Source organism: Bos grunniens, chromosome 25 (assembly GCF_055505025.1).
Source record: "Bos grunniens cultivar Pamir isolate PY7600 chromosome 25, Bosgru_T2T1.0, whole genome shotgun sequence".
Lineage (NCBI taxonomy): Eukaryota > Metazoa > Chordata > Mammalia > Artiodactyla > Bovidae > Bos > Bos grunniens.
The window spans coordinates 33,307,247-33,324,271 of NC_141189.1; the positions used below are offsets into that span (position 1 = coordinate 33,307,247).

At 43.3% G+C, this 17,025-nt stretch overlaps 1 protein-coding gene across 5 annotated transcripts; it reads left to right on the forward strand.

Moving 5' to 3' along the window:
* Positions 1–3,390: 3,390 nt before the first annotated feature.
* On the forward strand, positions 3,391–16,298 carry LOC147345431 (C-type lectin domain family 5 member A-like). Of its 5 annotated transcripts, none has more exons than XM_086375788.1 (7): positions 3,403–3,574; positions 4,069–4,167; positions 5,157–5,216; positions 7,460–7,519; positions 7,833–7,969; positions 12,998–13,104; positions 14,407–16,298. In XM_086375788.1, the coding sequence occupies exons 2-7, from the start codon at positions 4,089–4,091 to the stop codon at positions 14,519–14,521; spliced, it is 558 nt and encodes a 185-aa protein (XP_086231914.1). In that variant the 5' UTR covers positions 3,403–3,574; positions 4,069–4,088; the 3' UTR covers positions 14,522–16,298. The 5 variants fall into 5 exon arrangements, with proteins under 5 accessions (XP_086231916.1, XP_086231914.1, XP_086231917.1 ...); XM_086375791.1 differs by having other exon boundaries at positions 3,427–3,574; positions 14,647–14,968; XM_086375789.1 differs by lacking the exon at positions 5,157–5,216 and having other exon boundaries at positions 3,445–3,574; positions 14,407–15,884.
* The last annotated feature ends 727 nt before the right edge of the window (positions 16,299–17,025 follow it).

Sequence of the window (17,025 nt, forward strand, 5' to 3'; positions counted from 1 at the left end):
ATTAAACGTTAATTAAGGATATAAAGAGTAGTAAAATAAAGATAGCTCAGTCATGAAATTCAGTAGAGAAAAGAGGCTGAAATAAGGATAGCTCAGTGAGGAAATTCAGTAGAGAAAAGAGGCTGAAATAAGGATAGCTCAGTGAGGAAATTCAGTGGAGAAAAGAGGCTGAATAATTCAGCCAGAAGGTAAGAGAAAGAACGACATGGGGAGACCAAGTTTCGGTGAACAAGGCCCGCACTTTATTTTCCAAAGTAGTTTTTATACCTTAAATTATGCATAGAGGATAATGGGGGAAGGGGTAGAGTCATGCAGTAAGCCAGGCTTTCTTCCTGCAGACTTATCATATGCAAAAGTTTAGGTGATTTGCATCATCTTCTGGCCCGGAGGCCTGTTAACATTTTAAGACCCTTTCTTCAGAAAACTTATTTTTCTCTAAAGGTGATTAGTCAGGCGCCACCCTTCAAAAGCATTAAAGTTGCATTCCTATAGGGCAAAGGTGTGGTGGGCTGTAACAAGAAAAAGAATTAACTCAAGGGTCCAAGGTTACAAACATTAAAACTACTACTTACACCAATTATATTAATCAATACACTGCCAGGGACACAGCAGGTAAGGGATATGGAAACTTAGCAGCAAACATTGGCCCAACAAGTGAAAATCCCTTCACCAATACAATTTCTAATCAATCTTTTAACTACTCAAAGGAATCTGTATTTAGACAGTTTAGAACATTTCATGCCTCTCACAGTTGGGAGGCTCTGAGCAATCACATGTGGCTGAAAAAACCTATTCAGGCAGGCTAGAGGACTTCCAAAGGAGTTTGTAGGTTGAAACACTATCACACCCAGGAACTTTATTAACTGGAGCTGAAAGTTAACTCTTTTTTTCAGAGAGAGGTAGTCGGGGACAGCCCCCTGTAAAGTCAGAGGTGTAGGTGAGAGCACAAAACAGAAAGTAGGCAGACTCTGGTTTTGGGGGTAGATGCTCAAGAATTTCCAGGGGGACTCCTGAGGCTCGATCCCGCCTTTGCGTATGCTGGGCCTCCTTCCTCATGACCTTTGCCACGGGCAGAGTTCCTCACGCTGGCTCCTGGCAGTGATAGACTTCCAGTTGAGCTATTCCAGATCCTGAAAGATTATGTTGTGAAAGTGCTGCACTCAATATGCAATATGCACTCAATATGCAATATGCCAGCTCCCAGCACCCTGGGATCTCTGTTCTAGAACTTGACCGTCTCTCCACAGGCTCCAAATCCTCCCCTCTCCTGGTTCAAGAGCCACCCCTCACCTCCAGGCTCCAACTCTTCAGATTATCCTAAGAGCAATGTAAAGTAACTAAAATATTTCATCACGGGAATGATAGGGTAAAGTCTGCATTTTAGAAAGATCATTATTGCTGAAAAGTGGAGAATTGTTAAAGTAAGATAATGGCACAGAGGTTTCTTTAGACATTGCTGAGAAGATCAAGGAGAGAGCAGGTGGAGATCGGGGACAAGGTAGCATTGAGGAAGTGGAGGAGAAGGCAGGTTGAGAAGTTCCAAGAAAAGAGCATCATCATGACTTAGAGTTTGATTGGATGAGAAGGAGGGGAGAGAGAAAAACCAGGGATAATACCCTAATTTAAAGCTATGGACAACCGAATAGATGCTCTTCCCATCCAGAGATAAGGAACTTAAGAGAATGAACATGTTTTAGCAGTGAGTGAAAGTCGCTCAGTTGTGTCCAACTCTTTGCGACCCCCTGGACTATACAGTCCAGGGAATTCTCCAGGCCAGAATACTGGAGTGGGTAGCCTTTTCCTTCTCCAGGGGATCTTCCCAGCCCAGGGCCCGAACCCAGGTCTTCCACATTGTGGGTGGATTCTTTACCGCTGAGCCACAAGGGAAGCCCTGTTTTAGCAGAGGATGGTAAATAATATACTCGAGGGTATGTCCACACTGGGTTGTCTGTGGAACATCTCAGTGAAAAATGAAACTAGTCAGAAGATACACTTTACTAGAAGAATTACAGTGGTCCAATTGTTGAATAAATCATATAAGTGTATATGCAATAATAATATATCATCAAAAATCTATATTTCGACTTGAAAGGATACCTGTAATACAGTGTGAGTTTAACCTATGGTGCCTAGATTACAAATAATATATACAGTATGATCCCAGTTTTCTAAATGACCCAGTACCTATCTATCTACGTATCTATCTTCTTATCTACCTGCTCATCTATAAAGTATACACACCCAGAGAAGTTGACAGCAACTATTGCTAAATGTAAAATTTTTAAGAACATTATTTTCTCAATTTTCCTCGCCAGTATTCTCTAACCACTTTTTAAAATATTTATTTATTTATTTATTTGGCTGCACCAGGTCTTAGTTGGGGCAAGCAGGTTCTTTGATCTTCATTGGGGCAGGTGGGTTCTTTAGTTGTGGCATGCAGAATCCAGCTCCCTGACCAGGGATCAAACCTGGGCCCTGTGCACTGGGAGCACAAGGTCTTAGCCACTGGACCACCAGGAAAGCTCCTCTAACCATTTTTTGTTAAAACACACATAATTAGTGTGTGTTTGTCACTCAGTCGTGTCCAACTCTTTATGATCCCATGGACTGTAGCCCACTAGGCCCCTCTGTCCATGGAATTCTCCAGGTAAGAATACTGGAGTGGGTTGCCATTCCCTTCTCCAGGGGATATTCCTAACCTAGGGATCGAGCCTGGGTCTCCTGCACTGCAGGCAGATTCCTTACCACCTGAGCCATCAGGGAAGCCCCAGTGAGTACACATAGCCTTTACAGTAGGAAAAGTATAATAAAAGGAAACCTTCAAATGTAATATATCCTTGATAGTAAGACTGGTATTATTCACCCTCACCGGACCTCCTGTATCCAGCAGAGCACCATGCTCATGAAATACTGAATAATCATCACCTTCTCCCTGGCATAAGGCCAGGGAGATGAGCTGTTGGGTAGGACCAGAGAGGAGGAGTCCATGATAAAGGGGACTGAGCAGAGACCTGGGTTGCAATTATGGAACCGATGGGACATATGAGGACCTCCTTATTAAAAATAATGACTTCAGATGAATTTCTTTTCTTAAAATTTTTCTATTTTGACAATTTCAGATTTGCAGACATGTTGTAAAGAAAGTTCAAATAAATAATTCACAGACACACTTCACCCAGACTCGTATCTGTTAACATTTTACTACATTTTCTTTCCACTCTATTTCAAGGAGATTCAGACACACAGAACAAGTCGGTATTAAGATATTCCATTTCCTAAATAATTCTACAATCATTCCCCTCTATGAGAACCCCTTTGGCGGGGACCTTCCTCTTTCAGAGGCTACTCCCTTCCCCTCCTAGCCCCTCCCGCTCCTTGGCCAAGAACACTGAACAGGAAGAAGTGTTTGCTCAGGGATGCTGGTGAGACAGAGACTATGTGAGGAAGGAAGGACACTGCCCACACACAAGGAGCCTATTCTCACTGAAAGGGCCTCCACCCGCCACACCAAGCACAAGGCCACTGGGAAAGATCCCCACCTGCAGACCAGACCAGCCTTCCAGGGAGACATCAGGTGAGTCTCTGCATGTCCTCTCTATACAGATTGTTGGCTCTGCTCCCCAGCCAAGGACCTCAGGGACACTTGTCCTGTCTGTCGGACTCCTGGCATAATTTTTTGAAGACAGTGACTTCTGAGAGCTTAGACTGTATAGCCAAGACTACAAATGAAAGGCCCGGGGAGCAAGGCTCATTTCAAGGTTAAGGGTTCTCAAAGTCCAGCAGAGGATTTATTCATCAGACAGAGTTTAAGAGCCATAGATGGGAACAGGATTGAGGCCGAGAGCTAGGGATGGCGGAGGAGAGGCAGCACACCAAGTTCAAAGGTTCACAAGGAGCACAAGCTCCTCCCTGTCTTCTGGGTATGTGCTGGGTCTCCTCCTTGCACCTATCAATGTCATGCCCGGCTTCCCAGCCCCTAAGGGGTGCTCTGAGAGTCTGGCACGCCCCCCGCTGGAAAGAAGCCTTGTCCCAGATTCTGATGGTGACATTCTGCCCTCATGCCCACAGGCCTCCTCATCTCCTGCATCATGAACTGGCATATGATAATCTCTGTGCTTATAGTAGTGGTGCTTAAGATTGTTGGAATGACCTTATTTCTGCTTTATTGTGAGTATCTGATCAACCTCTTACCACAACTAAGATAGTACTGTTCTTGACTCTTCCCTTAGGATGCAGGGTTGAATATAAAGGTTAAATGCTCAAGACTTTCCAGCTGAGGGCAATTGACGGCCCTTCTCATTCCCAGACACACACAATGAACAGGGTTCCTTGGTCTACCTTGGAGATACAAAACAGAGCAGTGTCTGATGATTAGACTTCCACACAAAATTTTTGCCACTAGAGTATTCATTGGGTAATCTGAACTGAAGTACTCTGCAGTGCTTGTTATAGTTGCTAATTTGAAAATACAGCTCCAGTCCAACCCAATGATAAGCTGTGGGACATGCTAAGTCACTTCAGTTGTGTCTGACTCTTTGCAACCCCATGGACTGTGACCCACCAGACTCCTCTGTTCGTGGGGATTCTCTAGCAAGAATATTGGAATGGATTGCCTCTCCAATGCCCTCCTCCAGGGGATCTTCCCAACCCAGGAATCGAACTCAGGTCTTTTAAGTCCCTTGCATTAGCAGGTAGGTCCTGCCACCTGGAGCTACATTAAGGGTTAATGGGGTTTTACTGGGCAAGATATTTTCCTTTATGTACACAGAGACTAATTCATCCAAATGTTCAGAAAAAGAGGCCTCATATCAAAAGATTTTACCACAGTTGCAGCAAGTAAAATCTTCTCCAGCCTCAGAAGCCTATGGGGAAGATAAATGAGGAAGGAAATATGATTTGGAGGCAACAGTTGGGTAAGAGATATCAACCATATGGCCCAATCTCAAGGTGCAGTTTCTACCACATAAGAGAGCAGGATGAGAATGCGTGAATATATCCACAGGAAACATATGCCCATCTTGGCTGACCTGAGCCAGCGAGCTCAACCTGTCCCACTGATAGGCGCTATGTCCCACCAGCCCCACAGTAACATCTGTCTGTAACACTCACTGCACAGCCACCTTTGAGGCTGAGTCAACAGCTGATTTTCTTTGCAGTCCCACAGATTTTTGGTGAAAATAATGCCATCTTCATTCCCACAGAGAGCTCTGCAACAGGTAATGTACATGAAAATAACCTCCTCTCCCCTCTCCAGGTTCCTCTGTGCTTAAGTCTTAGAGACCTTTCTCAAAGCCTCCTTCCCCTAGACATTCTTCTGTAGAATGAGTTCATAAAAAGCTGCTAATTGTTATAAGATGAATGAGTTCCAAAACTCCTATGTACAACATAGTGACTGTAAGTACTAACAGTGTATTGTATGCAAGGAAGTTGCTAGAAGAGTAGATGCTCAATGTTCTCCCGACACACAAAAAAGATGATTATGCGAGGTGATGGAGGAGTTAACTGACCTTATCGTGTTGACAATTTTGCAATAAGTACATGTATGAGATCATCATGTTGTATATTTAAACTTATACAATGTTATGTGTGAATGATATCTCAATAAAGCTGGAAAAGTAAAATAAATGCAGCACACCCAGAAAAACAAATATCTTCCAATTTATTTTCTTACTTTTAGAGATGAGAAACCAAGACTAGACTTGGTGAAATTTCAGATCCTGTTTTCCTCTTGGGAATGAGGATGATTTGTGTATAACTAGTGTAATGTGATGTGAAAGTACTTTATAAACCGTGTCATTTAAAGAATTGTTTAAAGAAACCCATGCCCCACAAAAATCATCAAAAATTATATTCAACGCCTTTTTTTGGTGCCAAGCAGTATGCTAGAAAAACACAGAAGGAGATTGAAAACAGGAGAAATTAGTCAACTATCATCTATAAAGCACAAAGTCCAATGCCAGAAGCTATGGGGGATAAAGACATGTCAGGCATGGCTCTCCTTATGAACCCCACCTCCTTTTGAAGCTTTTCCAAGGATCTCCTTCTCACTTGCTCTTAAGACAAACCTATTACTAACCACATCTTTATCAGAAAGATAATTTCTTCTTCATTTTTGTAGCAACTGAGGCACCCAGTAAGTACAGTGAGCCAAAAGGAGGAAACGCTGAAATGCTCATGAAATACATATACAGTTCTGTTCAGTTATAATCCCCAAGTCGATTCTAATGAAAACCAGGTTATGCTATATTACAAAGAGCCTTTGAGCAGGGGACTGAAATAAAAAGTGAATGCTAACTTGCATGTTTTATATATGATTGTAAGTAGCTAACTGGCATCTGGGTAAATTAAACTGGTCTTCAACCACCATGGACAAACAACTGGTCCATTAAGGAAAAGTCTGATTGACCTCTGGAGCCACTGTAACTACACGCTCCAACAGCCAGTGTTCCCCAAAAATAATGAGGCCTCTTGGAGGCCTACTGATTCTCCTTTTATGTTAATATAAAGAGATGAATGGACTCTTCTCTGCCCACAGGAAATCTCTGGGGACTCCCCTGGCAGTCCAGTGGTTAAGACTCTGTGCTTCTGCTGAGGGGGTGCATGGATTCAACCCCTGGTCAAGGAAATAAGATCCCATATGCCATGTGGCATAGCCAAAAAATAAGAGAAACCTCTAGAATGTCCATCTGCCTCCTTGTCTGCCAACATCTTCTAGTTCTGAATCTTGTTCCAGTTAGCACAGTCCTTAGAGCTGATAATTGCTGATGAGAGAGAGTCAAGAGCTGCCCATCAGGACTATGGGTTTTCACATAGGGTTTAAGGCACCAGCAATGGAGAGAGCAGTAAAGGTGCTCTGTGGAGCCTGGGGAGAAGCACTCCAAACAGCTCTTTGGGGAAAACACTGTAAAAGGTATAGATGAGAAAGAACAGGGAGGTTTCCTTTCTGGTACTGAATGCATCTATTCCTCTTCCTTTCTCCTGCTCTTTTTCTTGGCATTTCACACTGTCAAAAGTATATGTGAGTGTGTGCCAAGTCATTTCAGTCGTGTCCAACTCTTTGCAACCCTATGGATTGTAGCCCACCAGGCTCCTCTGTCCATGGGGATTCTCTAGGCAAGAATACTGGAGTGGCTTGCCGTGCCCTCCTCCAGAGCATCTTCCAAATCCAGGGATCTAACTTGCATCTCTTATATCTCCTGCATTATCAGGCGGGTTCTTTACCACTAGAGCCACCTGGGAACCCCGTCAAAGGTATATATGAGACACCAAAAAGACACCTGAGGCAGGTCAAATAATAGTAGTAGTTGGATGGATGTTCCAAAGGGAAAAAACCTGAAAAATTCCAACACAGAGTGGCAAAGAGTCCCTTGTTAATTCCACTGTCCATTTGGACATCTGCTGTGACATTTGTGTGTCACACCCATCATCCAGCTATCTTCAGGTTTTCTTTTCATTTCAGTCCCACAGATTTTGGGGAATGGCACTGTCAGCTTCACTCCAACAGAGAGCTACGGAACAGGTACAGTGCAAGCTTATAGCCCTCTCCACCTCCAGGTTCTTAGGTAGTGAATTCTTAAAGACTTTTCCCATTGTCTCCTTTCTTATGAAACTGTTTGCCTCAATAGGGCCATAATGACCTTACCATCATTTCCTTCATGTTACAGACAGGGAAACTGGGGCTAAAGTGAATGAAATTTCTTCTTGGATTGAAGAGAATTGTATTGATATAATAATTATAAAGAAACCCACATCCTACTGTCTTATGATTCATTCCCAAGGTGCACATCCAAAATCTCACTAATCTCACCCTCTCTTTTCTTCGATTTCTGTAGTCTGCCCCAAGGGGTGGGATTTTCATCAGGGAAGATGTTTTTTCTTGTCCAAATCGGAATCGTCTTGGAACAAGAGCATGAACTTTTGCAAGGAAAAAGGATCCACGTTGGCCATTGTCAACACGCCAGAGAAACTGGTAAGCCCATGGAATGGTACAGAAAAGCAGCATCCCCTTCACCAGCCTCAGTGGGTGGAGTTGAGTTGATGGGGCAATTTGATTTGTGGAGCAGGGGATGGGTGTTGGGATGGACACGGGGTGGGAAGCTCTTCTCAATAGCAGTGGGGTGTGTTCCTCGGACCCATCTGAGCTAATGAAATCCGCACTCTATGGTCTCTTCCGTGAGCAGTGTGTTGGGGAGGGGCCAGGACATTTAAAATACAGGGAATCATGTTGATATATGGCAAAACCAATACAATATTGTAAAGTTAAAAAATAAAATAAAATAAATTAAAAAAAATAAAATAAAATACAGGGAATGACTAAATGAGCTGATGTGTATAAAGCTTTTAAAACTATGGAATTCTTCACAGACGTGAGCTGTTAATGTTTGATCCCAATCAGCCTAATAAGTAAGGAAGTTTTTAAATAACAAAATTAGTAATATGCAAAACAAAGAATCAAGTCATAGAATTGGGGTTGCAGTGTGCAATTATGAGAGTAAAAATAGCTCACAGTATATAAAAAAGCTTTATTATCTCTTTTTCATAATAACAATTCTGAGGAGTTATAGTTCTTCATATTTTATGTATGGGAAAACTAGGAAACCACCTACAGTCCAATAAAAATTAAATTTTAAGAAGTGAATTTGCATGCTTAAATAAATAGAATAAAATATTTAAATATAAAAAATTTGGGCACAGGAAAATAATTTGATCAAGGTCATATACCTAATAAATGATAGCACATGGAATTGAATTGAGATCTCTCTAAGTCCAAAACCCACACTCTAATCAATTTTAGGTCTTCCCATGTGGTACTAGTGGTAAAAAATCTGCCTACTGATGCAGGAGACAGAACCAAGAGCTGTGGGTTCGATCCCTGGGTTGGGAAGATCCCCTGGAGAAGGAAATGGCAACCCACTCCAGTATTCTTGCCTGGAGAATCCCCATGGACACAGGAGCCTGGTGGGCTACAGCCCATGGGGTTGCAAAGAGTCAGACATGACTGAGCAACTGAATTTTAGGCCATAATTTTATTTGCAGTTGCTTCTCCTTCAAACCCTAAGTATTCGCTGAGCACTAGACATTGTGCTGCACACAGTATTCTAGCTTCTTTCCGCTCTTCCCTTCACACTTCCTCTAAAAAGTCCCGTAGTGGTGAAGAGTTTATGAGAGCGTCTCTGTGAATCTCAGTAGTAGGTGCCCAACAGTGATCAGGGATGGTGATGATACAGCTCCTCTAGAGCTAAGGACTCAAGTGGGAAGAGAAAAATGCCTTAAAGTAGAAAACCAAGAACAAGACAGAGTGCAGAAAAGAGAAAAAGGAAAGAAGAAAAGAGGAGAATGGGAAAGGAAGTCCATAACCTCTTTTCCTCTACTAAACCCTGAAGAGTTGATGCATCTCAAAAGCCATCCTTGGCATTGTCTGCCAATTACACTTACACTCATGCTAACCCCAGAACAAGCTCATCACATCAATGGCTTGCTAATGACTCTCATATCCATATCTTCAGTTTCCTTCCCTAGACCAGGAAGAGTATCACATTCCACTTTGATGTCTCAAAACCATGACAAACATACCATGCTTGAAACGAAATCAAATGTATTTTACTCCAACTGCTCCTACTCTTGTATCCCAATACTGGTGAGTCATCATGTCAACTGAAATGGAACACTGACAGTTTTCTGGCACTTCGCCTTTCTTCGTTCCTCCTAAATTAGCTGCTAAGTTCTTTCCCTGCTATCCCCACAGCAAATCATTCAGCTCTCCCCTGGATTTCTTTGGGATTCTTCTAATTTCTCTCCTTGCCCCTAGTTTTGCCGCTTCTTACCTATCCTCCACAGATCTGACTTACTAATTGCTCTAAGGTTCTAAACTGTGCCATTTTCCAAAATGAAGTGAGTTAAAGTCCAGTTTCCCTAACATGACATGCAAGCCTTGTATGGTCCAGCCTCTGCCTTCTCTCCAATCCTATCTCTGAACCCACCTCCCTCCTATTTCTGCACCAATAGAATTCAGCATCTTGTAGTTCCACAGATGCTCCAGCCTGTGGCGCTAGTGGTAAAGAACCCGTCTGCCAATGCAGGAAATGAAGAGGAGCGGGCTTCATCCCTGGGTTGGGAAGATCCCCTGAAGGAGGAAATGGAAACCTCCTCCAGTATTCTTGCCTGGAGAATCCAATGGACAGAGGAGCCTGACAGGCTACGGTCAATGGGGTTGGTCACAAAAAGTCGGACACAACTGAAGCGACTGAGCACGCATGCACACTCTGCAGTCTGCCTGTGATCTAATGCTTCCTTTTCCAGGAAGTCCAATCCTGACCACCCCACGACAACCCCCCACCCCCCACTCCCCCCCACACACCCCGCTCCTAGCACTTGCCTTACAATAACTATCTCCCCAAATCCATCTCACATATTACCTCATCTACAGCCTTTATATAGACCCCGAAATCCAGGTAGAATTATTCACTTCCTCCTTTCTCCCTGGGCATGCATGCGTGCTAAGTTGCTTCAGTCACATCTGACTCTATAAGACCCCATGGACTGCAGCCCGCCAGGCCCCTCTGTCCATGGGATTCTCCAGGCAAGAATAGTGGAGTGGGTTGCCATGCCCTCCTCCAGGGGATCTTCCTGACCCAAGGATCCAACCCGCATCTCCTGTGGCTCCTGCATTGCAGGTGGATTCTTTACCTCTGAGCCACGGGGGAAGCCCTCCTGGTCCATATCTAATACAGATTTCCTAAAAGCATTACACCTGGGATACCCTACTATGCTGGTCAACTCATCTACCTTCTCTTATTAGATCTGTGGATTTTCAACATGTTGGGATAACTGAGGCTTTAAAAATCGTGATGAAATCTATTCATTTCTTTCCAGAAACATTACATAAGCACAATATTTTTAATGACATTCCAGCGGTTTTATAGATCCCTGTAGAAGCCATCCCTGCTTCCAGCAAGAGAAAGAAGGGTTAAGAACCCTTGTTTTAGACCATGGGTCAGCAGACGTTTTTTAAAACATAGATGGTATATATTTTACATTTTTCAGGTCCTATGTTCTCTGTCACAACTCCTTAATAGTGCCATCATCGTTCAAAAGCAGCTATACACCATATGTATCAAATTGCCACGGCCTGTTCCATTAAAACCTTGTTTATAAAAATTTGCTCCGGTCTGAATTTGACCCACTGCCCATATCTTGCCAACCCATTTTAGATCATATATATTTTTTAATATAAATTTATTTATTTTAATTGGAGGCTAATTACTTTACAATATTGTATTGGTTTTGCCATACATCAACATGAATCCACGATGGGTGTACACATGTTCCCCATCCTGGACCCCACTTCCACCCTCCCTCCCCATACCATCCCTCTGAGTCATCCCAGTGCACCAGCCCCGAGCATCATGTTTCAATGCCATTCTCCCAAATCATCCCACCCTCGCCCTCTCCCACAGAGTCCAAAAGACTGTTCTATACATAGATCATATATATATATATATATTTTTTTTTTTAAGAAGCAAATTTATTTCTGTATCTCCAACCTAATACAATGCCTGGCACACAACAGATACTAAAAAAAAAAAAAAAAAGTTTCCTAAATGAGTAAATATGGTAATCAAGCTTTAAAAATAATGAAGTATTTCATGGAAGAAAAATATTAGGAAAGGAGGAATAAAGGCAATAACCATGGGGATGGAGAGAATACTTAAGTGGGCTTGGATAGCCACTGATAATGGGAGGAATGTGAAGAATACAGGAGAGTCCAGGGGACTCCCAGGTTTCTGGCCAGAGTGATTAGTGACCCATTAATTTAATGCAGAAAGTAAGGTGTCTAAGGTCAGTGTCATTTTAGCAGGCACTCAATCAGTTCAGTTCAGTTCATTCGCTCAGTTGTGCCCAACTTTTTGCGACCTTGTGGACTGCAGCACGCCAGGCCTCCCTGTCCATCACCAACTCCTGGAGTTTACCCAAACTCATGTCCTTTGAGTCAGTGATGCCATCCAACCATCTCATCCTCTGTCGTCCCCTTCTCTTCCTGCCCTCAACCTTTCCCAGCGTCAGAGTCTTTTCCAATGAGTCAGTTCTTCGCATCAGGTGGCCAAAGTATTGGAGTTTCAGTTTCAATATCAGTCCTTCCAGTGAACATTCAAGACTGATCTCCTTTAGGATGGACTGGTTGGATCTCCTTGCAGTCTAAGGAACTCTCAAAAGTCTTCTCCAACACCACAGTTCAAAAGCATCAATTCTTCAGTGCTCAGCTTTCTTTATAGTCCAGCTCTCACATCCATACATGACTACTGGAAAAACCATAGCCTTGACTAGACAGAACTTTGTTGGCAACTGATTATTTCTCATGGCATTATCGGCTTTGGCAACATACTTTCAAATCTCCCTGTTTTCCCTTGCCAAGTATTCAAGGAATTTATTTGATCCAGTCTTGCTGCTGCTGCTGCTAAGTCACTTAGGTCGTGTCCGACTCTGTGTGACCCCATAGATGGCAGCCCACCAGGCTCCTCTGTCTCTGGGATTCTCCAGGCAAGAATACTGGAGTGGGTTGCCATTTCCTTCTCCAAGATGATCCAGTCTTATTTGGAATGTAAAACTTCTGGCAATGAAAACATTCTTATGCAGAGTAGATCAAAGGAAGTTGTATTTGAAATTATCCTTTTTTAGATGGCATAGTCCCCTCCTCCTTCATTTTCAAAGCATCAGCATCACCTGGGAATTTGCTAGGAATGCAAATTCTTGGTCCCTTACACCAGACTTACTAAACCAGAGCCCAGCAATCTATGTTTTCACAAGACCTCCACATGATTTTGATGCTCTGGGTAAAATGAGAATCACTTCTCTAGGGCTGGTGGGCAGTGCCAGGGATAGCCAGTCCTGGAGTCCTTTACTTGTTCCCAGAATCAGATATAATCATGAGTCCATTGGCACAAAGGAAGCAGCAGAAAAGAACTTTTTGCTGATTGTTTTATCTCTTTTTAATTTCTAGAAATTTCTCCAGGACATAACTGGTGCTGAGAAGTATTTTATTGGCTTATTATACCAGCCTGTAGAGAAAACGTGGCACTGGATCAACAACGCTAAGTTTAACGGCAAGTACGTGGACAGCTCACATTTTTCTGGGATCCTAGCTGCTTCTAGAGACTAGACCCAAGACTCAATGGGTTTGCCCTGGAACAGCACAAAGGCTGAGAATAGCTGCATGTTCTCCTCCTCTCCTGTATTCCAACCCACTTATCCCCAGAGACACATTTTTAGGGTAAATTTTTTTACTATGGAAAATATCAAATATTTCTGCATAGAGAGAACTGTTCATTCAACAAATTATTTTGTTCAAATCAAGATCCAAACAAATCCACATACATATCATGTTTGATATATCTCATAATTATCTTTTAACCCAGAGATCACATTTTTTTAACTAAGTTCTTACAAGTTCCCCAGATGTGGCTTCTCTATCTAAAGAAGGGTTATTATAAATAAGTTGTCTATGCCTTAAAGCTACTAAACTTTAACTCCCAAGATCTATGTCCTATGTATTATTCCATGGCCATAGCCATGGTGGGGAACATGACACTCCCAGTGGACCTATGAAAATGGTGAGTCAGATAGAAAGCAAGTCAGTTCCCCAGACTGGAACCAGCTGCTCGCAGAGAGGAGTAAGTAAACATAGCCCTTGCTAAGCACTTTACACATCATTCCTGGTAGCATTCGCAATGATGCTATTAGGAAAAGCTTTTGTTGATTCCCACTTAACAGACAGCTGAATTGAGGACGAGAGACTTAGAAATGTGTTGAATATCACAAAGCGAGGGTGTGGTAGAGCTGCAGTTCGACCCTGCAGCCACTTGGCTCCAAAACTTATGACCTTCCCATGAAACCACACTCTGTCCTGTCAGACTGAAAGACAGTTAAAAGAGGTATGAAAAGACTAACCAAGTTTTTCATAAAGCCAGCTGGTGTCCAGGAAAGGAAGAGATATCTCCTTCCTCCTTCTCCTCTTGGGCCTCCTGTTGAAAACATAGGGCCTCCAGCACTAAAACATTATGTCTGGGAGAAAAGGGGACAAACAACCCATGAGGTGTTTCTAACCAAACAGAGTAAGTTAATCCAAGACAACGAGTCCGTAAAAGCTCACAGGAGAGCTGACGGGAAAGCATCAGTTTTTGAACTGGATTTGGGGATGCTGCTGCTGCTAAGTCGCTTCAGTCGTGTCCGACTCTGTGAGACCCCATAGACGGCAGCCCACTGTGCTCCTCTGTCCCTAGGACTCTCCAGGCAAGAATACTGGAGTGGGTTGCCATTTCCTTCTCCATGGGCATGCTGAGGGGGTACCAGAACCAGGAAAAGGCAGGGCTGAAAAGACAGGCCTTAACCATGGTTTCTTTTCTCAACTAGCGTTACCAATCAGGGTCAGAATTTCCACTGCGTGACCATAGGCCTAACAAAGACATATGATGCTGTTTCATGTGACATCACCTACCGCTGGATCTGTGAGAAGAAGGCCCAATGATGAAGTTCTCTGTGGCCTCCGACAAGAACAACAAATATACAACAGAGACAGCAAGACAGCATATTGGCAATTGGGACTGATCTGGGAGATACAAAACATCAAATTTCTATGTTGGTCTTCCACAGGTCACTGGAGAACCCCCTAATAGCTCCTCAGTGCCAAAGTACCAGGCCCTCCACAAATATACTTGCAGACGCACAGCTGAGGCAAGCTCCTCATTCTGAATCAGCAACTCCCCAAGACCCTATTTCCTGTGAGAGTCACACCCATGGCTTTGGATCTACACGGGTCAACTGATCAAATGACCTCTTTATCCATCTGGCTACTACTAGAGGTCCTTGGCTCTTGGGGGAAATCAGCTTCTGCATTCCACTTTGGGGGACTGGATACTATTAATATCACCAGGAGACAGACTCAGTTTGATGGAGACAACTGGTTGATACAGAGATGAGGTCTGCTTCTATAGAACCAAGGATTTCTGACTGATCAACAGGCTTTGTTTTGTCCTCAGAGCACATGACCATACTACCAGGGAGAAACTGCAGACTGAGCAGGTGTGAACGTTATTTAAAGAATAGCAAGAGTAGAAGAGGGATAAACTCAGCTTCTGGAGCTCACTTTTGTTCCCAAGAGACCCCTGTTCTCATACCCTCCAGCCTACCTGGGGAGGGACAGCAGAGGCCCTCTTCAATCTGCTTTGAGGCCAGGCCTAGGAATGGTCTTGAAAGCTAAGCTAGGGCCAGAGATACTACTGTTCATGAGAATGGAGAGGGAGCTGGGCAGGGCAGGAATCTGCTAGGAAACCTCTCTGAAGACTACTTAACACCCAGGATGATCACACTTCAGAGAACCGAATCTCTGTTCTTCAGCAAAGTCCTAAAGAAATAAGCTAAATATTTCCTTGGTCTTGGCCTGAATCTCCATTTTAATGGGTTTTGATGACCTGTTGGTTGAGTGTATATTAAGAATTTGGTATAGTTCCTTGAGTCCCAGTAGTCATAATATATTCCTGCCTGCAGTTGTAGACAGATCATGCTGCCAGGTACAATCTACTCACCCCAAAGACACCAGCACTGGTTGGTACCACACTGACCCAGGACTGGTCCAGCTGACCACAGAGTAGAAAAAGGGGAGGACTGCTCAAGGAGACATTGGATGGAGGCAAGTTGTGGGCATTTGGTAGAAAGGGAACTCCAGGGACACAGGAAAGCCATATGCAGGAGGAAAAAGAGCTCATTTGGCCATACTGAAAGAAAGGCAAGAAAAAGGTAGAAAAGTCTTGTGGGCATCCTGTCTGTCCTCTGTACTTGCAGGAAGACATCATCTACAGACCCTTCTCAGTACGTGGGAAAGAGAAAAGAAATACGTATGTGTTTTAATTTAACAAGAATTAAGCCATAAGAACAGACTCATTGGAAAAGACCCTGATGCTGGGAAAGATTGAGGCAGGAGGAGAAGGGGACAACAGAGGATGAGATGGTTGGATGGCATCACTGACTCAATGGACATGAGTTTGAGCAAGCTCCAGGAGCTGGTGATGGACCCGGAAGCCTGGCGTGCTGCAGTCCATGGGGTCGCAAAGAGTCAGACACAACTGAGTGACTGAACTGACTGACTGAAGCTATAAGGGAAGTCTGCATAAAACTACTAGAAATTATAGTCACCCAAGTAAAGAGATCACCATTTATGTCTAATAAAAATGTACTACAATGATTGTGAACATCACTTTATGTATGTCGGATTAAATTGATGACAGTTTTATATTTTATTACAACACTAAGCTCTGTTTCTATATTCCTATGCTTCCCAGTTTGGGGTTAATTAGCATGGCCACTTACAATGTTTAAAAATGAGATTAATACATTATGTGTTAGAACTTGCTTAAAGGAAGTTATTAGAAGCACTGGGCTGGCCAAAAAGTTTTCATTCAGAGTTTATCCCAAATGAATTTTTGGCCAGCCCAACAATTTGCATCTTGGTGGAGTGGATGTTGGAATGATATTATAACTCAATGGAGATACAAGCTCTCTGATGGTGTCCGTGACAAGCAAGTGCTACAGGGAAGGAAGGTGGAGGTTGAAAGTGTGGTAAAGGAAAGAATGAACAGAATTCTGAGCTAAGGTAAGCCCCAGGATTCAGACAGCAAAAGGAAAACCACAACCCTTCTGTTTGGCAAAGGGAGAACTGAGGTTGCCACACTTCCTGTTTTATGACAGAATAAGTCACAGGCTTTTATAGTCAGAAAATGTAGACACTGAGTGGTTTCCCTGGTGGGCGGCTCAATTTTTCCCCAAGATGAGGCGGTACTTCCGCACAAGTTCTAACCACAGGGAGCTGGGATGGGGCTGTTGGTGAGGGGAGCTGGAAGCAAATATGTGGACTTTGGTTTAAGTTCATTACTAGAGAATGGGCTTCCCTGGTAGCTCAGACAGTAAAGAATCCAGCTGCATGTACAAGACCCAGGTTTGATCCCTGGGTCAGGAAGATTCCCTGGAGAAGGAAAT

Coding starts and splice junctions, on each gene's coding strand:
- LOC147345431 (XM_086375791.1), top strand. CDS start 4,089: ATGAACTGGCATATGATAATCTCTGTGCTTATAGTAGTGGTGCTTAAG. Junction 5,217..7,459: donor CACAGAGAGCTCTGCAACAG/GTAATGTACATG, acceptor TTTTCATTTCAG/TCCCACAGATTTTGGGGAAT. Junction 7,970..12,997: donor TCAACACGCCAGAGAAACTG/GTAAGCCCATGG, acceptor TTTAATTTCTAG/AAATTTCTCCAGGACATAAC.